The sequence below is a fragment of the Gymnogyps californianus genome, chromosome 4 (genome assembly GCF_018139145.2).
Source record: "Gymnogyps californianus isolate 813 chromosome 4, ASM1813914v2, whole genome shotgun sequence".
NCBI lineage: Eukaryota > Metazoa > Chordata > Aves > Accipitriformes > Cathartidae > Gymnogyps > Gymnogyps californianus.
The window spans coordinates 14458221-14482289 of NC_059474.1; the positions used below are offsets into that span (position 1 = coordinate 14458221).

At 48.6% G+C, this 24069-nt stretch overlaps 1 protein-coding gene across 1 annotated transcript; it reads right to left on the reverse strand.

Annotated features, from left to right (window-relative positions):
• Positions 1–18844: 18844 nt before the first annotated feature.
• Positions 18845–21912, reverse strand: MSX1 (msh homeobox 1). Its single transcript, XM_050896140.1, has 2 exons — positions 21432–21912; positions 18845–19886 (listed from the first exon to the last, which is right to left on the reverse strand). The coding sequence occupies exons 1-2, from the start codon at positions 21883–21885 to the stop codon at positions 19456–19458; spliced, it is 885 nt and encodes a 294-aa protein (XP_050752097.1). The 5' UTR covers positions 21886–21912; the 3' UTR covers positions 18845–19455.
• Between the last annotated feature and the right edge of the window lie 2157 nt (positions 21913–24069).

Below are 24069 nucleotides of genomic sequence, written 5' to 3' on the forward strand. Positions count from 1 at the left end.
TGACCTAATCAGAGCCTAAAGCAAAGAGCAAACATTCCTTTTGCCTACACAGCTCCCTCTCCTCCAGCTATCCTACGCACACCCTTGCACAACTCAGAAGCAATAACATGTCCTCCTGAAGGCAAATGCTATTCATGTATTAAAAAAAAGAATGGGGAGAGTATGGCTGTACCAACCCACACCTGTAAGTGTTGTGTTCACAACACAATCAGGCAAAGACAGAAAATGGAACCAGGAGGAGATCCTGGGAAGTGCTATAGCAAGAGTCTGAGAAGAAGGTTTCTTGAAATGGGAGATTCATGTAAGGTTTCAAAGAGTTCACAGTTACGTTGAAGTTATTGAAATACAAAAGCAAAGATGGTTCCTAAGCTGGTAACACCATGAAGCAATTTTGACGGTAGTTTTTGCATTATGACATCCATTATTTAGAATAAGGTATGTGCCCTTCTCCAGATGTAAATCGTATGATGAAAACAGAAGATAAAATTCATTTTTCCATATTAGTCTGTTTGTGATTTTTGAGAACAGGCTCTCTACTAAGCCTGCCATTTGTCTCACTAGATGTGAATAACAGGATTAAAACTTCAAGGATTCTATCCTCAGCCAGTATATATTTGCGTACAAGAGTTGAGGCTTTGGCCTAAACTATTCAAAAGCCCATTTGTGCTTTAAAAATTCAAACAATTTTAATATTTTAATATTCCCCCTCGGGTTATTGAGAAAAATCAGTTTAATACTCACCAACCATCTGATTTATATAAAAATCTTATAAACTTTAATACTGGTGCCTTTGCACACTTAAGAGCCACATGGGATATGAGAACAGGGAAAAGTTGCATGGAAAGTCAGTGGGAAAAGATCTGGTTTCTTAGTTATAAAGCAATAAAGGGCGTGCATTTAAAATTACATATTTTAATATTTCACATAACCTATACTGGATGCTGCAGAAAATGAGTACATTGGTTCGGAGCTTTGCATACGCTTGTTGATCGTAACAAATCCAGGTGGGGGGCCCTAGCTGCGTGCTCAGGCGCTGTGTGGTCAAGCGTGCACGCTGAGGACCGAGGAAAAATCATCCTTCTGAACTCTAACTCTGTGACCACTCCTGCTTTGTATATTATTCATATCTCTCATCTGCAGGATTTACCATCAAGGAAGGTAACTGGGCCATTGGTCAGATTGATGGCAGTGAAGTCGTTTGCTCTATGGCACTGGAAAGACAGAATTCACTTGAATTCATCACCTGACCTGGACAAAATTCCTCCCTGCATAGAGAGTTGATATGAAGTGAATGTACTGCCCAAGTTCCAGTTAAATCTTCAAAAGAAGCTGCAGGTTGGGGAATGCAGAAGGAAAGCCATGGGGATGGAGGAGGCAAGAGGAAGCAGAGAGTGGGGCAAGATGAAAGCACGTCGGGTAGGGCTCACTGGCAGCTGTCCTGCGCAAATCCCTGAGGATGCAATCGCTCCTTGTGCTCCCCTGGAGTCGGAGAGGAGCGCTGGGAGCTGTCTGAGGGGCTTTTGGCCAAGACCCGGGAGGGCCTCTGCAACGGACTGGGTGCGCAGAGGGAGGACAACGATGAGCTGACACGAGGGCTTGCTGCTGGGGAGAGCGACACAGCAGGAGATGAGGAAGGAGCTCAAACCCATACCATTACCTGACATCATCTTTTATTGTATTATTTCATTTTATTGTAGAAGAGTCTTTTTTCTGGGGTAGACCTTGTCATTTTATGCTGTGTGAACTGAGGGGCGAATGCAGGGCCCTGTGCTGAAAGCTGCCATTGACCCAAGACTGAAAAGGCAAATAGCTGCAAAATGCCGACGGCCACAAGACGTGATGGGAGTCAAATCCCATAGCGGTGGTTCAACCCATGCAAACCCCTGGCTATGTTCAGACCGACACTGTGCCCTGATGTCACTTTGGAAACTAAGTGCATTTAAAGTAAGCCAAAAGAAACTGACTTTTATCGCAGAACAAGCATATCCCCAGACAGCACAGTAGCAATACAGCTGCACTGGAGCCGTGACACAGGAATAACTGGCAAAGCTTTCCCGTGATGACAAGCCCTCGGCTTGACGCTCCCTCTGGAGCGCTCATGGCTGGAGAGGCAAGGAGAGCCAGGGGAGGGGAGGCCCACGGATAGGCAGGAGCAAGGGGCAGTCTCTGCACCGTGTCCTCCATCTTCTTCTGCTCATCTCGAGCAATGTCACCGTAGCAGCCAGGGCTTGTTGGTGCTGCTTGGCAAGAGGATGGCAGTCCCCTGGTCTGCCAGCTGTAAGTGCACCTTCAGTTGCAGAGTATCCAGAGCAGGGGCAGAGCTGTAGTAACCACAGCGGTAGTCACAGCTACGGCAGGGGTGAAAATCACAGAATCACCAAAAATGAAAAGGAGCTTAAAAAGTCATTTAGTTCATCCTCCTCTCCCCCTTTCAAAGGCAGGATCAAATTAAAATCTACTAATGATAGATGCTTGCCTCCCTGTCGTTAAGGAATTTCTAATTATGGACAGTGCACAGTTTTCTTAGTCATTAATTTCTGTCTTTCTCAGTCGTTACCACTAGACATTTTTTTCCCAATACCCCACCTAAATTGGGCAATTTAAGCTCATCATTTCTGATTTTTCACACAACAGACAGAGAAGTACTTTTCCTCTTTCTCACTGAGGAACCTTTGACGTGTTTGAGGCCTCTAGGACATCTTCCAGAAGCCTCCTTTACTCGAGGCTGGGAATGGCAGGCAGATGGCAAATGACTTACAAGAAAGCTTATGTATTGGTCCATTGCATCCAAGTCTGTAAATACAACACAGATATAACATCAGGATAATCCATCAGGCAGAAAGCCATCTACTCATACTTGGGTACGAGGAACAATGGTTTTAATGGTGAAATTGAGCAAATGGTAAAAATGAGAAGAATCCAGTCATTTTATTGAACTCTGTGCTACAGAAATGACCTTAATCTACTTTATAGAATTTCTCTGTTTGTTGCCTGTGGAATAGTGGTGTATGATCTGTAACTTCTTAATCCAAGTAGTAATGTGTATTTTCTGACAGATATATTTATCAATTTCAACAGCAGTGAGTATTGAATCAAGAGAATCTGTTTCAGTCTGAAAAGCATACCTGGGCATTACAATCATTACTCATCTATCTCAGCTTACCCACAAATAATATGGAAATTCCTCAGTGACATTAATTATACCAAATTTATTAATAGGCATTTGTAAAGAAAAATACAGCAAAACATCTACAACATTTTCCATTCTCTCTTGCTTCTAACTTTTTTATTCATGCTTTAGTATACTTCTTTCTTGAGCAATTTCAACCTTCTCTTTAATTTAACTTTCTTATAAATGCTCCAAATACATGAAGAAATGACATGGGAAAGCCTAAAATATTTGTCCTGTATGTATTTTCCCAGACCAACAGCTAAAGGGACTGGGGATGGCAATGCTTAGTTCTGATAAACTATTGCTCCATGTCCAGTTTTGTATGTGCCACTCTTGCTAGAGCCAGGCATGAAGATGGAAGAGGGAAGAGGTGATTAGCACATTGGCCAAGCCTTTTGTCCCATGAGAGTGTTTTATCAATAGAAAATGTCTAGATGATTCTCAAAAGCAGGCAAAATATTAACTTGCTATAGCTTCTTAGGAGCTCAGATGTGGCTATGTACACTGCACACTGAGACCTAGATTCCTCCCTGCTAACTGAATCATCAAACTGAGATACAGGCAGTAGAGAAATATAGGACCCTCCAGAGAGTACCATGAAAATCACTCACTAATTGCCCATTGGCTTAATTGAGGAATTAAAGGCAATTTTATTCCTAACTTTGTCACTTCAGCTAACCCAAAGCTCTAATTATGTAGGCCTAAGAGAGGAATTTAAGGAATATGATCTCCTACAGACAGTATTGAGGCCCTTAGTCTACATACAGTAGACTAAGTACATACAGACACCAACAATCTTTTTCTGCATATCTTTTTTCAATTCCTGGCCATAGCTTTACTGTACTGACTCAAACTGCAGCTTACCAGTTGCACTGATATCTCTACTACATTGTATTTATGATACAATATGATAATCCAACACTTTTCTTCTACAGCAGTGTCGGCATTTTGAGTAGCATGAGCAGAAAAACAATTCTGAAACAAAGGAAACAGAAACCATTTTAAAGAAAATTTCCCTCTTTCTAGAAGGAAACGGAGAGAAGAAATGCAGACATACCAATTACGTAAGCAACAAAACATTTTTTATAGGTTGTCAACAGGTATAATTGGGCCTGACAATCCACCTTCAAAGCCTGAGACTAATTTAGTACAAGCAGGAGATCTGTAAGGGAACATGGAGTTTCCCACAGCGAGGTCACCTCGGAAGTGCTCCACATTGACAGTAACCCCAAGTCATTACCACCTGGCAATGAATTCAGCGACCTGTGCAAAATAAGTGGATGGTCTCAGCTCAGTTTCCGATCGTAAGGTGGCCACAGTGGGGAAATCTCCGTTATAATTAACAGTAATTGGCAGCTACACCAGCAAGGTCTCGGGTGCTTCCCTGAGAGCTAGACAGGGATGGGAAGAGCACCTTCAACGGGTAGTCACAGATAGATAGCTTGCAGCTGGCTAGCTGTGCCGTGCTAGTCTTACAGTAGCCTAACCAGTAACGTCCACACAGTTTATTTGCAAATGCAAAATTTGAAGTATTACTATTTATTTCTCAACACCCTGAGTACCTGCACAGCATTTTTACCGAAAAAGGAAAACATCAGCTTCATGAAGAAATCCTCATTTTATATATTCCCACCACATAAGGGCAAAAAAGACCAAATTCAATCAGCTGTCCTAAAGAAAATACAACACAGACTCACAAATCTGACAGGGAATTTGGTTTGTAAAAGCATTACCAAGATAATACAAGTCACATTGTTTTTATAGCTAGGATATTGCATTCTGCTATTGAGCCAGCTGCAGTCGGACTCCACTTGGACAGCAGATGGTGTCCTACTGTAACACTAAGCTGCAGAGCTCAAAGAGGAATCTTAAACCAGCCTTTAAAATACTCTCCAATTTCCATTTAATTACTTTAATTGGCTTTATAGACTACAGAATAAAAATGATGGATCTGTTTAAACACGAGGCTGAATTAAAAAGTTTAGTGTGTCAAAAACAGCGACTTTGAAACATAGGTCCCATTTCTGAGAGTATTTTCCAGTATTTAAAGGAACTTTTGAAAAATATGATCATACCACTTAGGTGCCTGAGTGGTCCTTTTCAAAGGCACCACGGGCAAATAAGTGTTAAGAATCCCTCTGAGGGTCAGGAAAGCCAGATGCCTCACACTTAACTGTGCCTTTGAAAAATTTCTCCTTACAGTGTAAGTTATCTGCATATAATCATGAGAAAACTAAACTTACAGTTGTTCTGGTAAAGGCAATGCAAAGACTTATGAGCTCACATGGGAAAGGACTTTTTTTTTCTTCTGTGTTGTATAACATCTTGTGCAGTGGGCATCTGATCCCCATTGGAGCTCTCAGATACCAACTTAGTACAATTAAAAATCCATAGGTATTAAATTTATCCCTGATAAATGACATACTGTTGCTGTGATACTAAATCTAAAGGAAATAATTTAATGCTTTCAGTCTGCATCCAAAGCCATTTTTCCTTGTATGGTTGTTTTTTCCCTGATCTTTGGGATCTGCAGAAGCTCCCAGCACTTCGTGACTAATGATGTGAACTGGATGGTGAACAGAAATCTGTTACATGAAGAAGCTAAAAGTTTGCTGATGCCACTGGACTTCAGGAAGTAGGTAGGTACAAGTGAGAGATCCTTACAGGCTTGGAGCCTGTCAAAGTGTTGCACAGAACCTGACTCATGACTAAGCCTAGTCTAAAACCACTCCTCCAGCGATTCCCATTTCACATCACTTACCAAATCACAGCTGTGGCCACTGCAGGGTCTGATGCATTGCGAGGCAGGCTGGTGTGACTCAGCTCAGGGTTATCTGGAGTTTGCAAGCCTAGATTGAATTTACTGTCACTGGGAGGACAAAATTTGTTGGGAACAGTTTTGTCATTCATACTGGGAGATGATGAAATCTTTGCCTGCTGAAGCAGATAATCATCTTGTACAGCCAAACCTGGGCTGGGGCAGAGGAGCCATAAATGGTGCTATTTGCACAGCCATCACTGAATCACATTTTTCCTTTTTCACAGAGACCCTTGTAAAATTCTACTCTCTTTCTGCTGCTTTCATAAGAAAGTAATTGTTCCTCTAGCCCCAAGTTATGGGAGTAGTCTCACTGATTTTGGTGAGATTCTTCGTATGAGAAAGCACTCTTGACCTGATCCCTTAGAGAAGTAGTTTAGTAGTAGTCATATGAATGGGATACCTGGTTTTCAGAAAATGCTTTTATTTTCTTCCTCATCCCAGATATGACAGAGGATGCAGAGGTCAATATTCTCCAAAAACATTTACATAACCTCTCCAAAAGCAATAATATGATGAAACCCAGAATCTGCAAATTGTGGTGATTTGTAGTGCTTTGATTTATAGCTCTGTTGGGTTCAGAGTGAATGATTTCTACAGAGACCAGTCCCTCTAATCGGAATTTTACAAGAAACGGATGTGCTAAAAGAAACAGAAAGCTAACAGGGCTTCTGGTTACATTTTCAGCCTGATTTATAGAGCTGTAAAACTCTCTGTATCAGGGAGCTGACACCAATTTCTAGAGAGCTGTGAACATTTGTTTTCATCTGATTTTCCTGCAGGGTTTCTAGGCCCACTTCATTCACAAAAGACCCCAGTGAAATCTATGTCAGGTGTTAGAGAGTGTGGGACACTGGTGTCACAAGCGAGCTGGTGGCAAAGGAGAACCAGTTTTGTAGCTGAGCAAAAAGAAACTAGTCCTGGGAACGTCTGTTTTGGGGACCGAAGTGTACTTTTAAGGATTCAGAAGTGGAAATGGAGCTGAGGCGGGAGAAGGCATTTCTGGGGCTGAAATGGCTAAGGGAGGTCTGGTCCGGCACGGCAAGGGATGCTGTAAAACTGAGCGGTCCCCGAGCTGAAAGCAAGCAGGTGGAGAAGACAGACAGCCATGCCACTGTAGCATGACCACAGCCCTTGCACCCGCTAACAGAGGCAAATGCCACCCGCATGTGGACGCATTCAGACAGCAGAGGAGCAAGGTTGTGAGAAGAGGAAGACCTGGAGAGAAAGAATGGGCAACAAACCAGGGATGGGAGGTGCAGCCAAGTCAAGGCTGCAGCCTTGGTTAGTGCCCATGACACAGCACGGGGACATGGTAAGACTGGCCAGATGGGCAGAGAAGCGCCCGGGAGCCTTGAGGAGGGAGGGAGTGGTGGGAGAAGTGCCATGACCAGGCTCCCCTGGAGACCCCACCAGGCCTGGGCTGCAGATGGGGACACACACTTAGAGGCAGTGCCCATGGCCACTTGCAACAATAAAATCCCCCAAGGAGAACCAAACCAAACCAGCACATCCACCAAGCCAAGTGCGATGCCCAAGATGGGGGAGAGAAAGTGGAGAGGAGCAGGACAGGGCACAAGGATCAGGAGAGGAGAGATGTGAGCAAATGCTGGGGTCAAGAGTGGGTAGATCACCAGGAACCATCCTCCTGGAGGTCGGCTGTGATTCACAGTAAAAGCTCCATCTGCCTCTGTGAGGATGCTGAACTATTTGACCTATAGCAGGGAAGAGCTCCACGGCTCAGATCTTGCCAGTTCTGTTTCTTCTTATAGCTAGAAATGTGTAGAAATGTTTGTCTTGTATTTTCATGCCCAAAATGAAGACGATGTAAAAGTTAGAACAAAATAATCTGAGGTCTCTTTTGAGAGGATAAACTATTCCTTTCCAGAAAACAAATCATGTATCAATCACAGGTTATTACGGGTGCTTGAACTAGTATCCTGTCCAAAGACAGCTGCAGGAGATTTTAGTGGAAAGGAAAACAGAAAATTACTTTAAACCAGTACTTTTAAGCCTGGTGGATCTTCAGATCTAAGGCCCTGATAGTTCTACGAAGGCCCTCTACGTTCCAGGACACTTAGTGGGGTTGTGGGCAGGCACTACCATGGCCAGTTGGCAAAGCTTTTAGGATCAAAGCCTGAGGTATTAATGTGTTGGCTAACAGGCTAGCATAAAGTGGCAGCTTCTGCTGACACAGCATTTAAGAAAATGTTCTTACCTTGTTATGCTGTTTAAAGAAACCCTATCGGTTACTTTATTATATCAAATTATTAAATATTAAATATTTTTTTTCATAAAATGGTTTAGTAGTATGTCCGTGTTATTTAGGTTTTAGAGTGTCAAATTAAAAAACAGTTATTAATTAATAAACCAAGGTGCATTTTATTGCACTAATAAGTGCAGCTCTAAAAATTTATTACCACTTTCCAAGGATTTACTTCCTTTATTTAAAAAAATGTATTGGTGTCTTAAATTAATTATAAAGATCAAACTTACATGGAGAGGCCCTGATCCAGCAAACACATATGCTTATGAGTAATTTAACTGCATGAGTAACTTCATAGAATTCAATGGGTGAGAGAGAAGCTGTGATCCGTGGAGCTCCTAATGTGGGTAAAGTTATTCATGGGCACAACTGTTTGCAGGACTGGAGCCAAATATAACACACATACAAATTCCCATCTAGAAGAAAAGGCAAATGAATACATAGTAAAAAGCAATTACATGTTATTGAATGTTCTAACAACTATATATTCAATAATAAGTGCATGAACATAAATATGGGTTCAAAGATGCACAGGGCCTGCCTATAATTGATGGATAATAAATGGAGAGGTAGAAAGAAAAGGAAAAGTGAAGTGAACACAGTGTAACTCTCTTCATGTCTGAGTTTCTTTCTAATTGAGTTGTTTCTTAGATGCAATAAGTATACAGAGGAAATATACAACCAAAACAAAATGGGGTTGCACTCAACTGCCATCTTTGGACAGCGAATGCAGGTGTTATGCTGCCTAAAGAGCATGTGTTTTGGTCTCTCAAGATGTTTTAGAGCACCTAAGGCAGATGCTTAGATGCCCAGTGTGATCTATAAGGGAGAAGTAGGCACCGCTAAAGATTAAATTTTTAAAAGCCTTGTACCACACTTACTTATGCATTTTATATCAGATAACCACTAGCTAGAATGTTAAAACAGAGCCAAGTTTCTCCTGTTGCTTGTTCTCTCTATGATCGCCTTGGCTGTGTACCGTGTGCTGCAGAGGGACATGGCTTCCTCAGGGAGAAGGGGGCAATGCTTCGGAGCTCAGCAGGGGAAGAGGACACTGCCCTGGGAGGTGGGTATGTTGGCTTTGAACTCTTCAGGAGAGCATGGAGGGGAACCCTGCTTGCTCAGAGCTAGGCTGTTGTGTTCTGTTCCAGCTGTATTTTTTTAAGAGAGTGATGCTCACTGACCTGCCTGATGCTGAATTCAGCACTTTTCCAGCGACTGAGTGCAGGCTGAGTGCCTCCGCACCCTCACTTTGAGCTGAGCTTCCTTGGGAGTGAGTTATGTAGCTGCTTAGTTTCTGGCTTTTAGGAGGTGTTGTTATGCCTGTAGGAAACTGCGCAGTCCAACACAGGAGCACCAACTGGTTCTAGATGGCAGAGAGTGTGCCGAATTGCTCTCTGAGATTTAGACACCTGTAGTTTACCTGTGCTCCAGGACAAGCAGAATCCAAGTGGCTGACAGCTCTCCCGCAATGCTGAAACCCTGCAGCTGGGAGAGACTGGATAATTCCCTTTTTGGCCTGTCCTCCTTATTAAAATATGTGTGAATACCTCAGTCCCCCTGGGCCGGGCTGTGGAAGCATTAAGCACTCTGCAAGTTCTCCTTATGAATTGCCAGTAAAGTAGATGGTTTGCAAATGTTTATGTTCCTGCACTTATTTTGCCCCTATGAAATAAATGCTGCTGCCAGGCACAATACAATGCACCCAGTGTCTTCTGCAGTGTTCTTGCTGCTGTTCACTGTAGACTGCATCTTTAGGGATGTGTTTCTACCTCTTCACCTCCCCGCCCCCCACCTGTGCTTTGGCAGTCTCTACATGGAAGATGTTCTGATTGCTTTGTTCACCCACAAGGTATTCACTTCAGTTCCACTGCATGCTAGCTGGCTATTTTTCCTTTGCATTTTTTTTTCCAGAGTCATTTCTCTGAGATCACTCTCCCCTCTGGCTGTGCTTGGCTCTCATACATACTCCTCATCTCCTGGAAGTACTTCTACTCTGGATGCTACCACCGTACGGTTGGAATATTACAAAAGGTGCAATTATTTTGACAGGCCTTTCTTCCTGGTGCATGTTTGGGATGCACACTGCTGATGACTGGGTCTTTTGTTCATATATGTAATACGTAAAGTATACAAATGCTTGCTTTCTGTTTACACAGGAGGAAAAGAACATGAACAAGCCTTAGTAATCCCTTATTTCTCACTTGCAATTAGACTTTAAAATAAAAGATCCTTTTCATATCAGCAAAGAGTTTTGTGAAAGGGCAAGTGCCACTTTTTTCTTGGTGGCATTGTCACCTTACAGGGTTCAGTCTGCTATGGCTTTCTAACTGCCCCTCCCTTGCAACCTCCATTTTGCCACTGTAACCATTAGCAAGGTCATAGCTCTAAATCTCATCAGGCAACTGATTCAGGTTTAAAAATGCCGTAAAATGTTTTGTGACACATAGCCAAGAGGGCCCTCTGTCACATAAGGGGAGAAATGAGGAATGGGGATAATGAGGAGCAGATAAGACAGTACCACCTCTAAATGCCTTAAAATGTGAAGCCACATCATCAGGCACCATACAACCATTTCACAGGTTAATCAGGTGCTCATTACAGGCCTGAACATGCACATACCTGTGTAAGCAGTGGTGCTGTTGCCAGTGAGTTTATATTCAGGCTAAATGCTCATGGAGGATGCAGGGAGCTTCATCTGAAGGGAGCAGCCAGTAGAGATAAGGGTTAATCATAGCTGGAACAGAGAAAAGCTGTATTGCTTTCTACTAGATCATCCAAAATAGTGCCTCTTCTGGGTTTTTTCCCCCTTTGTGCAAGGATTGCTTTACTGTTTTTTGAATGTGAGCTAACTTTGCTTATCAGTACCCGAAAAGCAAGTCCCTGCAGGGTCCCCACTGACAAATGCTGCCAGGCAGTCATGCCCTTTCCTTTGCTCTGAATGTGGTAATTAGAGAGATGCAATTTTCCAGTAGTGCTTGACAGCCTACATCAAAGGCACAGAAACTGTTTCTGGACATTGAAAAGATAAAATTCTAATACTAACTGATGCCTCCTTCAGTTTTTATTGCAGTTCAATGTAAACAGATGCTGCTGGTTTTGAAAGTATACGTTCAGTCTGTCAGAGTATATATATTGCAGCGGTGATATCTACTGTAGTAAACGCTGATATTTACCATCATGTGTATACACTTGATTCAATCATCTCTATGACATTAGCTGTATGTGTGCTTACACATTCACAGATGTCTGTCTTTACATGTACACGCATACAAATACAAACACATGCATATGAATTAAATGGAAACTGCAACCCAATCTTAACCAAGGTTTTAAATTAATCATGATACATACACACACTTACAAACATTGGGCTATATTTAACTTTCACATAAGCAGTGTAGAACTATTATCTTCTGTGGAGCTCTGCAGTTTATGAGTCAGACCCAAAGCCTGTTAGTTAGCCGGTGGAAAGACGCCACTGACTTTATGGGGCTTTGGACCAGACCCGAAGCCAATGGTTAATTGTCTCATATAATGTAACTTTCCCTTCCAGCAAACTTAAGATAAACTTAGATTCTAATTCCAATAACTCTGTATAATTTTTTCCAAACAAATTCCTTATGGAATGGAAATGCCCATTCTTGTTCTGGGCATTTTTCAATGCTTTCGCATTTCTTTGTTTTGAAAATTGATTCAGTCATGTTAAACATTATGCAAGCTTGAAAAAGATCACAGTCTCCAACTATCCAAAGTGAAATTCTCATACATACATAACTCAGAAATAAATGTCATTAGAAACTTCAAACTTGGCTGGTATTAAAGCCATCTTTGAGGACGGGAAAATAATTCACATTTAAAGAAATTCAGCCTGGTGTTTTAGAAAGTAAGAATAGTTTAGGATTATATGTCCATCTCAGCTTTCTCATTTTATTATATGCCCTGTACAACTTTTTATTTTCTTTCCAGGTTTTTTGACTTGGATTGATTTTGAGTATGTATTTGAAAGATGTAATTATTTAGAGGGAAAATTATCGTGCCTGCACCAAGCTTCTTGAATTAAAGGGAGAGCTGTCTGAAGATCTGCATTTGAACTCCAAGCTAATAAGGCTGTTAAATTCATCCTAATTCAGGTATCATAGCTGACAGAAATGCAGTTAAAGACATTTCATTTTTAAGAAATGACACTTGAAGAGTCTTTTGACTAAAGATGCTGCCAGTCCTCCTTTGAATAATGCCTAAATTAAAATTCTGAGTTAAAAGCTCGTGTCTAAGCTTTCTGAATGTAGATATTGGATACGCAGTGAATACTTAGGCTGTCTGTAAAAAGGATGTGGCTGAAATTTTTTAGCTGTGCTAATCACTAAAGAAAGTTTGCATTTGGATTACTATTTATATCAATACAGTTGTTACCTGATACAATCACTGTTGCAGAGATATGATGCTGCCTTCTGGCGCTACAGGCTCTCAGCTGCTGGGAGTCTCACAGGGTACTGGAGTTCGGGTTCCCAGCTAAGAGGCAACAGGGAACACCTCTGTTCAGTAGCCTACAGTCTCTGCATAGTCAGGTAGGTGCCTCAGAGGCGCTAATTAATTCAAGGCAATTAATGCTTAAAGTGTTAAAGCGATTCGAAAACCACTGACTCCTGTTTCTCTCTGTGTCTATTCCAGTCCCACAGCACATACATACATTGTATTTGCAACTCTGTTTTTTGTTGTATAAATAGAATTTAGTGTGTATTGTTTATGTAGCCTCCTACCCAAAGAGAGGATTGACAATGTCACAGAAAGAAAAATCTTTGGTCAGACTGACAACATCTACAACATCCCACTGTCTCTTCTTGTGGTATACCATGGACGCGGCTTTCACAGTAAGTCCAAAGCTCGTTACGAGGTTTTGAAAAGCATTTATGGCTTCTAGTGAATAGAGTGTGAGAAGCAGATGCTCCCCAGAACTAACGCACACAAGCTTGCCATAATGTGAGGGCAAGTCTCAGAGCCCCAGAAAAATCTCTTCCAGTCCTTTGCTGATGTAAATGGGAACAGGTCCATTGGCTTACATCTAAATGCATTTACAGTGTAAGACAATCACCCCTTGAGTTTTAAAGCATCCCATCCTTACTTCTGTAGTTGTATTAGCTGATATTTGCATAATAATGCCCAATGCACACAAACATTGCATCAAAAGAAAGTTACTCCTTCCCTCCAGCTTGTCTTTTGGAAATAATTCTCTTTTCCTCCATTCCCGAGAGCTTCCTTGCACCACTTGCGGTCTTCCGCAAGTTAACATAACTTTGTCATCCTTTGCTACCAGACCTCTTTCCCTCCCGCTGCCACTTCCTATCTCTCGGGCACGTGAAGGGAGCCTCAGTCATAGTGAAACCTCTAAATACTGCCTCCCCTGGGTGCTCTTTCTCTTTCTACCCCTACATCAGGCAGCGACAGTGGTGGTCAGAGGGTCTTGAATGAGTTTGTCGTTGTACGGTACCTCTTTCTCCAACGTGCATTGAGTGCACATCCCACCCTGCCCGTTGCTGCGTATCTGATACAGAACACCTACAACAAAAGCATTGCTCAGTTAGGCTGAAAAGAGCATTTAGTTTGGGCTGCATCTTTTTATGCCTGGGTCCCTGGATCTCAGTCCTGCCCAATGCTGATCACCCTGACCCCACTGCCCCATTGCCTGCCCCAGCTTCGATGGGAGTGGACCATAGACACTGAATCACTCTCAGATTTTGAACATTGCTCCTACAAAACTCCCTTCCAAGGTTTGTCTTACAGTTCACTAGCAAGGCCTGAGTCTGTACCATTTAACCGAGTAGCTTTGATCATTGTGTGACTGTATGCAAAAGGTTTGTTTCTCTTCCACAGGGCTAAGCAAGAAGAAATGCGCAGAGTGTTGTTGACACCATCATGAGAATCAGTTGTGAGCTGAGGGGACTCCATACCACACCAGGCAGCAGCACAAAGGTGAGCTGGTTACAGGCACTCACCTCCCAGTAGAAGTTTTGCTCCGTGCTGTGGTGGGGTCCTCAGCTGCGGCCACTTCCTGAGATGAAAAGGACAGCTTTGCACGGTGGATTTATTGCACATTCCTGGTCACACGAGGGAGACTGTGTCCAGGTAGCTGCCTCTCTTGCTCTCCCTTTAATCACTGCAGGGTGGGAACTGGATCCAGCCTGGAGGGAGAAAAGATCTCCAAGATGAAGAAGTACAATGGAGTGGAGTTAATGTCAACCGGTTTACTGTTGTAAGCAAATCACTACCACTTCTCTCTGTGCAGCATGTTACAATTTACTACTCGTAGTTAAGTGAGTCAGAGCTGTTGCTTCTGGTTCTGCCTCCAGCTTCTCCTGCCGCAGAGCTGGACAGACAATGGGTCCGTGCTGCAGAGGGGCCTCAGGCCAGCCCCACGGAGCTGTGTGTTGCAATGCCCATTATCGCAAAGCCTCATTTTGAGGCTCCCTGCTGTGGAACAGATTGCTCAGGCCAGGGACAGACACCACTGTGCTTCACACAAGGTGTGGACAGAGTTAAAAGCTAATGAAAGGAAATTTCAGGAATCCACATACTCCTTGGGTTAGAATACATATATATAGTAATATATATATAGTGGGACCCAGCACTGTGATAGCCAGGAAGAAGGTGTCTCTTTCTGCCACAAACTCCCTTGCAGCTATGTGCCTAAGCCACATCAGCCTGATTTTGTGGAAAACTAGGGAGGAGACAACCACCTCATTGCATCCAACAGCTCATTGGGTACAGTATATTATATCCCAAGCAGTGGGAGACTTACTTGCCAGTCACCACTCTGCTGAATTTAATTTGAACGGCCCTACGGCTCTGAGGAGTGTCCTTGCCATGAGGCTATTTAAGCAGCCGCTTTTTCTTGCACTGTCTGGCCGCCTCCGTATCTAATATTAAATCAAATGTATCACCATTAGAAGAGATGAAGAGCAATTATCTCTGAGTCCCTAATAAGTTGGTGATTGGGATTTTCACTTTGCATACAAAATACCTGAGTTCAGCTGTTTACCTGAAATCAGGCAGTATCGAGGAGTTAGTGCGAAGAATCTCGTTTCTCCGTGAAGGTGTCCAGCCAGTTTGTTCAAGAGGCCTTTCACTTCCCAGATCTGTAGGAAGGTCTGATGTGACTCAGGAGACTCACACAAAATGATGAGCCTGGATTTAAGCATTTAAGCATACGACTACTACTGAGAAGCAGGCTCACCCCCTCCCCTCCGCCTGGCCTTTACAATGGGTAAGTTAGGCAGCTTCCCCGCTTTGCCTCTGACTTCTGAAGGTTGTGTTCTCAGGCACAATCCTGAGCAGCAGGAGGCTGCTGCTGCTGTGCCTAACTCACTTGCTGAATTTAGCCTGCCCTCACTTCTGAAAACAGGCTTTTAGCTCCTAATTCACTTGAGCACTACGGAAAACGTTAGATAAAGCATTCAACAGGGCACCGATTCGTGTTTCGAGTTAAAGAGCGAGTTCAGAAAGAAAACTTGAAAACACCAGAAATTCAGAGCACACGACAAATGCACGGTTTAACCAAAGATTTGCGCAGCACGTTTTCCCAGTAGCCGCCTTCTCTGGAGCTAAAACTGAAGGAGAGCCTTTCCTTACTCTTTAACCGCTAAGACACCAGCTGCCTACCCCTCTGCCCCAGCCCGAAGCCGGGCTGTGCTGAAGCCGGAGCTGGGCGCGATGCCGCGGCGCCTCCGAGCCGGGGCTCGCCGAGCCCGCACGGAGCTGGTGCCGGGCAAAGGCGCCCGGGAGGCTGCCTTCGTGTGCGGACAACGGAGTCGTTCCCCTCGTTTGTGGGAATAAGAGTAGAAAAATGGCTTCCCTTTTATTTTGTGTGTGTTTCTGCGGGTGTTTGCTCCTTCCCTGTGCTCTGGCTACTGTGCGCTTTATTTCCTACCCTCCGCGGAAAGTGTCGCATCAGGCGTTGTCGCTTTCCCACGGCAAAGGATTGCCGCGTAGCCCTGGCTGTGAGTCCGTGGTGGTACATGGATGTGCTCGGGGCCCCTCTGCTTTCTCTCGTCTGTCTGCCGAGGCTCTCTAGGAGTGTGTGTGGAGATATGCATGGAGGGCGGGGGGGGTGGGTACCGGAGTGACTGGGGAGGGGTGGCGGAGGAGAGGGAAGTTATTAGGAAACTTTGCTTTGGCTACTCTCTATCCTTGGGGCTGCGTGGCGCCAGCACCCTCAAGTTGAAAGGAAAACAGCCATTCTCACTTCCAACTGCCCACTGAGATCCTTAAGGCGACAAAGACACAAAAGTGAGTTTTATTTGCTGGTAAGCCAGAGGCAAGAAAAAAGAAAAGCCAATTCCCCCTTAAAAAGAGCCGACAAATCCTTTTTGCTCTTTTGTGTGAGCTTTTCCTATTCACATGGAGCGTTCATCCGTGTGATTCCCAACTTATTGTCATTACTTAGTTATTAATTGTTCTCATCTGGGTTTAATTGAGCAACCAAGGACTTTAGCCCAAGGGTCAGGGGGAAAACTTAAAGCAAAGACATGTTCAATAGGAATCCTGCGCTTCGAATATCCATCCCGAGTTGACATAATGTAAAAAAAAAAAAAAAAAAAAAAAAATACAGACAAAGCGGAGAGATGAAAGGGTCCCGGCTTGCCCGGAGCCCCGCGCCGCAGCGCCCAAAGGTGCCGGCGGAGGGGAGCGGGGCTAGCGGGGAGCCAGCTCACGGCGGTTCTCGCTGTTTAAAATCTCTCTCTTTTTTTAAGGCCTTCTTTACAGGATAAACCTGGCCTCCTGCGAGATTAGATCTTCTCCCCAAACCCGCGGTTTAATCGCGCAGAGGCTAAGTTTATCTCCAGCCTTTTTCTGCCAGAGACACAACGTGGGAAAAAAGTCGGCACCGCGCTCTCCCAGTCCGGCGCGGCATTGGGCGCTGGGGTCAGGATCACAGACACTGTCATTTGCACAGAGAAAAGAAATGATCAGGGAAAAAAGCCAGACCAAAAAAAAAAAAACAACAACAAAAAAAACCCCAACAAAAACCCCAACCACAAAAACCCAAAACTCACCCCAGCCCAGAAAGGACTGGGCGGCCAGAGCGGAGCGAGAGATGAGAAGAGGGGGATTAGAGAAGCGAGCTCTGGAGAAAGTGACGGGGTTCAGGTATGTTGTTTCGTTGAGTTATTGAAAGCATCACTGATATTTAGGAGATGATAAAAGTCCCGCCTCGCCCCCAGCTACAGTCTCGCTGGAGCCACAGTGCCTGCAGAAGATTGCCTAGCCTCATTACAGCAATTATTTTCCTTCTAACTTTGCTTCAACCTTAACGTTTTAAATTGCTGGAAATGAAAGCAGCGGGGGGGGGGGGGGGGGAAGACAGAAAGAAAGAAAAATAGAGTCCCGATTTCTCAGCGCCCATTCCTTGAGCGCAAAGATAAAGCACGAAATTAAAAAAAAAAAAAAAATTAAAAAGGGGAGACCAACGCTCTCCCTTACCCGAGCGATCCGCAAAACGAAATCGGGTGGAGCGGCGCGCTGAGGGGGGCTCGGGGGCGCAGCCGGCGGGGAGACGCGGCGAGGCGGCGGCGCCGATGCGGGCCGGGTCGGCGGGCGCTGCGCGGGGCGGAGCGGCGCGGCCGGGGCTGCGCGGCGCGGAGCGGAGCGGGGTGGCCCGCCGCCCTCCTCCGCGGGGTTCTCGGCCGTCGCCGGCGGTTTCCACGGGGCCGCGGCGACCGGGACGGGTTTCCAGCGGAGCTGGCCGCTGAGGGCTGCGGGGCGCCCGGAGCCACGGGGACGGGCAGGAGACGGCGCCGAGCGGTCCCGACCGTCAGTCCCGCGGGTCCCGCCGGCTGCCTGCCGCGGCCCCATACCCGGTCCCCGAACACCACCGTCCCCCGCACCCCATCACCCGACCCCTCGGCTCCGGCGACGGCGCTGCCTCTGCCCCGCTACTAGCGCGCTTTTTCCCCTTCTCCCGCACCACCCCGACCGCGGCAGCCCCCTCTCCTCCCCATCACCCCAAACCCCCCGGTGCTCCCTTCCCCTGAGCAACGCCGGCTGCCAAAGGGAGATGCGGGGGAAGCCCCTGGTCTCTCTCTAGGCTTGGCATCGAGGTCGGGGATAAGTCACCCCATCCCCAAAGCCTCCGGCAGCCGTCGGGGGCTGCGGCCGGGAGCTTCCCGGCAAGAGGCCGCTGGCAGGGAGAGGAACAGTTTTCCTCCTGCCTAGGGCTGGGAAAGCACGGCCAGGGCTGTGCCGAGCCCGGGGACGTGCCGGGCCCGGGGCTGCGTCGAGCCCAGAGCCGCTGGGGAGAGCGGCAGCGGGCACCCACACCCTCGGGGCAGGGGATGCAGTGGGAGCTGCCGGCGAGGCACGGTGGGAGGAAAAGGAAGAAACCTCAGACAGCCGTGAGGACAGGACAGCTCCGGAATACAGAGCAAGCTGACAACTCGGCCAAGGCCTCACTGTCTGAGGCTGAAGTCTCCTGGGGATGAAGAAAAACGTCTAGTACAGCTGGTCCCTCTCTCCTGTCCCCCTGACACACAGACAAATTTAGTCTCTTCTTCCGACACCCCTGGCAGGGCAAGGAGCAAACAAACCGCAAAGAGTAGCTTAAAATTAATTTATTTAACAAATATAGCTATAATATAAATGATAATAAAATTTCAAATATACAGTATATTACATAGTACACAGAGCCCCTTCCAAAGGAGCTGGTGAAGAAACAAACACAGGTAACAGACAGTGCTGTTACACAGGGATGGGAGAGGCTGCTCTACACTTCTGACTCATGACCTCGCCTTGCAGAAAGTAAGAAAGAGAAACGTCCTGTCTTTCAGCCCCCTTTTTGCCATTTCTCTTCCACAGTTCCTTTCCCCACGGCGGGGGGCTCCCCCGAGGCTGCCAGCCGGACCCGGGGAAGCAGGGCAGGGATGGCCCATCGCCACCCTGTGCCGGGGAGGAGCTGGGGCGATGCCTCAGGTTTCTGCCAGCTGGAGAGCTGAGCAGCTCCCAGGACTGCTGAGGAGAGTGGAACAGCGCTGCACCCAGGGGCCAGCATCACAGGGGGAAGCAGAGGGCCGGAGCAGAGCCGGACTGGAGAAGTCTCTGCCACAGGGCCTGTGGGGAAGTCCGGAGCGAGGAGCCAGAGGAGCAGGGAGGGAGTGCGTGCGGGTCCAGCGGGAGCGGACAGCCAGCTGGGCTCGGCGGGGCTCAGCTCTATGTGAGGTGGTACATGCTGTATCCCACATGCGCTGTGTACAGTCCCACAGGAGCCACGGGCAGCCCTGCCCGCTGGAAAGGGCTGGAGGCACCGTACAGAGAGGCACCAGCCACGGCCGGGCCGCCCAGCGGGAAGGAGATGCCGAAAGCAGCGGGCGGGAGCATGGGCTTGGCTGCCATCTTCAGCTTTTCCAGCTCGGCCTCCTGGAGCCGCTTGGCCTTGGCGCGGCGGTTCTGGAACCAGATCTTCACCTGGGTCTCGGTGAGGCTGAGCGAGCTGGAGAACTCTGCACGCTCGGCGATGGACAGGTACTGCTTCTGCCGAAACTTCCTCTCGAGGGCCAGCAGCTGTGCCGTGGTGAAGGGCGTCCGGGGCTTCCTGTTTGTCTTGTGCTTGCGCAGGGTGCAGGCTGGGGGGCTCAGCCGCCCTGCACCGAGGAGCAGCCAGAGGAGAGGGGGAAGGAGAGACACACCTCGGTTAGCAGCGCCAGAACCCACACACCCCACAGAGCCCCCACTCTACAGCAGCTGGGGTGGAGAGAAAGGGGAAAATAAGGTCCCACGCAAAGTGAAGTGGCCCAAAAACTCCAGGGCTGCCCAGGGCACGCTTCAAATTGATGTCTCCCGTTCCAGTAAAGAAAACGGGTGCTTTACTAAGGAATTAGGTTTTTCAAGACTCCCAGGACCAAAGTTCCTTGCAGTGCTTTGTAGTAAGAACCTCTCTGACTCCATGGAAAAACTCTGCAAAGGGCAGGAGTCAGACACCCACACACCCTCCACCTCCTGCTTTCACGGCTCCCAGCTCATACAGAGGAGACCTAAATGAAGGGAAGGACCCTCTAAAAAAAAAAAAATGTCCTGTCCTTTTTATTGGATTAAGGAAAAAAATAAACAAAACGGGATGGCTTCTCAGACTCACACCCTCTTCATTAGGCCCCTGGGAACCGGATTAAGCATGTAATTAATAATGAGCTCTGAATTCACACTCAGCCTCTATCTACCGCTCTTCACCGGTCTGCTCCTCTCCTCTTAACGTTTCTAAGGGTCCTCAACCTCGATCTGCCCCGGGTTTACTTAGCAACAACAACTTTTACTTTGCAATTTAAATAAATTAAACCACTGCCATACTCTACACAAGTCCTGTCGGGAAACCTGCCTCTCCCCAAGGGAGAGAGAAAGGAGCTCTGTTCGCAGCTCTGCTAAGAGCACCCCAAACACTCCAGAGCGCCTGAGCCCAAGCTCACCCCTTTCCACGGGAGCCCGGGCGGGGAGGGAGTGGGATCCGGCCGAGGGCAGGCAGCCCGGGCTATCCGGCCCCGGGCTCAGCGCAGCCGCTGGAAAGGATTAACGGGCTTTTCTGATCTCGGCCCTCCCGCTGCTGTTTTTATTATTTTAGATCTCTCCGTAGTAAAGCAGGAAAACATCAGTAATTGCGGCTCTTCGGACTTTGGAGATGCAACACTTTGGAGATAGCAGCCGGTGGGGCTGAAGCCCGCAAAGCCCGAAGGCGCCTCGCCTGGGAGCCCGGGCTGTGCGGATCCTTATGAAATTATTTGAGCCACTTTCGGAGAAAACACCGCTGAGGCTGAGCCAGGCTGTGCGTGGCCAGTTCGAGCCCCAGGTTAAGCTCCCAGGCAGGCCGGGCTGCTTTTTCTCTCCCTTCCCCCCCCCCCCCCCGCGTTAACATTTGGCACAAGATCTCGCCCTGGCGCGGCCGCTCTTCCTTCGCCTTCGCAGCCATCCTCCGGCTTCGCACACACTTGAACCGGTTCAATATTTTGAACCGGCCGAAGTGGCTCGGCAGAGAGTGCGAACCTCAGGGAAAAACATGCCGGGAGGGGCCAGGCTGAGTGAAAGCGAGAGGAAATCCCTGGCCGCCCCCGCAGCGCTGCCCTCGCACTGTCCGGCCCCGCGGGAAGGGCGCAGACGGCGCGGGGGGGCTCCCGGCCCGCCCGCTCCCGGCCCCTACTTACTCGGGGGAGGCGGCGAGAACCGTGGGCTTTGCATCCAGGGGCTCCGCTCCTGCTTCTCGGGGCTTTCCGCCTTGACGAGGGCGTCTTCGGGCAGCTTGACCAGCCCCCCGACGGAGAAGCGGCCGCCGAGGGGCAGCGGGGAGGCCGGCGCCTCCGCCGTCAGGGCGCCCAGGCGGGGGCTGAGGCTGGCGCGGGCGGCCGCCCCGGCGCCCGGCGGGGGCCCGGCGCCCTCGGGGCCCTCCCTGCCGCCCGGCTTCCTGTGGTCGGCCATGAGCGCCTCCACGCTGAACGGCAGGAGGGACGGGGAGACCTTGGGCTTGTCGCTCTCCTCCTCCCCGCCCATCGCCGCCGCGACGGGGAGGCCGCCGCCGCCGGGCTTGCTGAAAGCAGACGCGGGCGGCTCGTCGCTGCGGACCCCGGTGGGCGCGGTGGTCATATCCACAGCCGGGGCCATGCAGAGGCGGCCCGCCGTCGCCACCGCAGCGCCGGCCCGGAGCGGGCGCCGCGGCTCATGGGGCCGGGGCGGCAGCGGGCACGCGGGCAGCCGTCGGCGCGCTCCGGCCCCGCGGCGGGCGGCGCCGCCTGATAAAGCGGCGCGGGGGAAGGCACCGCCCAACCAGCGCGCAGGGGGCGGGGCGGCGGCGCCCCATTGGCTGCGGCGCGGCGGCGGCGGCGGCCCCGGGAGCGGGGGGGGGGGGGGGGGGGGGGGCAAGCCGGGCTCGCCGTCGGGGCGCCCCGCCCCGCCCCGCCCCGCTCCCCCCCCGCTCCCCCCCAGCCCCGCTCCGCTCCCCCCCCAGCCCCGCTCCCCCCAGCCCCGCTCCGCGCCCCAGCGCGCATCGCAGGCAGGAGTGAGGAAGGCCGGGGCTGCTGGAGCTGCGCTCCGCCGTGTGGACGGGACTGGGGGGGAGGCTCAAAAATCGGTGGAAAAAAATGTATTAACGTCGGAAAAGAGCCGGCTTTTCTGTTTGCGAAGCGCGAGGGAGCGGGTCCGATCCGTGTTCTTCTGGAAAACCGACAAATATTAGGCTGTCCGGAGTGCGACCTCGCAGAGGGAGCCCCTGCCTGTCCCACAGCCTGGCTGCGCCTTGAAAAAGTGGGTTTGGGGGGTGGTGGTGTTTGTTTGTTTTGTTTTTTAAATGAACGCCGGCCCTCCGGTCTGTTCGACGTGTCTCCGGAGATCTGCGCTTATATACACACATACGTACATATATACACACACAGATAAATTGTGCTACGTTTCATGGCATGGATGTGTGCGTGTCTCCAGATAATGAAATGTTCTTTCACGTAAGAAGGAACATCTAAGCCCTAGACCCATTAAAGTCCCGGCTATTTTGTTTTGTAAATTCGTTTTACGATCCCTTATCCCTGCGCTCAGGACGGATGTGCAGTAAAACGGAGCCGCTCTCTAATAACGTGATTGGCCGCTCGCTGAGAAAAGTTTATTGATAGCTGCAGGGCTCTAATCTCCTCGAAACACAAGAGGCTATTGCAGTCATTTAAGGGCAATTATCTAAACGGGGAGAGACAGCGAATTCCCTTTCCTTTTAACTGGACCCAATAGAGATGGTAGATTAGGAGCATATAGATTATGAAATGAATTGATATAATAGACATTTTATTAACTGATAAGCAACAGGATTGGATTGAAATGAATTGTCCTGCACGCAGCTACACACACGTATCTTACACACGCGTGAGTATATACCCTTGCGGTGTGCTTACTGTAGGTACTGTCCTGCACGGACACATACATACCTACCTCGCACATGTTGTGCTGTGCTCGTGTATGATCCCTCTACGTGAAGATAATTTGTAGGCGACTTGCAGGCAACCTCCGTGCGCTCCTACAGATTAGGGCGAACGCACATTGCACAGACCTATTCGCCGACGTATAGCTGACATAGATACACTCAATTCCCCTCCGGATTCGTGCCGCCCTGGTGAGCGCTCCTGCGAGGCGGGGAGCAGCGGTGCCGCCGCCCAGCCCAGCCCGGCTCCGCGCCCTGCCGCTGCCCGCGCCCTACCGCTGCCCGCGCCGCCCGCTGCCTCCCCCGCGCTGCCTCCCCCGCGCTGCCCGCGCTGCCCGCAGCCTCACCCGCGCCCCGTCGGGCCAGGGGGCCGGGCCGGGCCGCGCCGGGGCGGGGGTGCGGGGGTGTGGGGTGCTCGGAGAAGCGGCTGCATTGCTAATTGCGAGAATAAACAATCTGTCACGATTAGTCAGTGCCTCTAATAGGCAGACAAGTGATGTTGTTTTTAGGCGCCAGCAGCGGTCTGATCAAAGGCTTCAGCTGGAGGGGGACTATTGAGGACGTTAACCCGCATCAAGGGAGCAAGGCGCCTTAGCCCTGGGACATCGGCACATTCAGCCTGACAAAATTAGTTTGCTCTACCAATCACATGACATTTTCCCAAAGCCCGGTGCTTGACGCGAAGGTGCACCCCCACCCCACCCCCGACTAAGAAAACACGCACAAATAGCGATGCATCGTGTTTCACGGTGTCCCCTCCACCCGATCCTACAGGTAGGATCTTTTTTTTTTTTTTTCCCCTCATCCCAAATGCAACTGCGCAGAAGAAAAAGTGATGTGTTTATTAGACCTCCAGGCAGCCCCTAGCCTGCTTTCGATCTCATTGT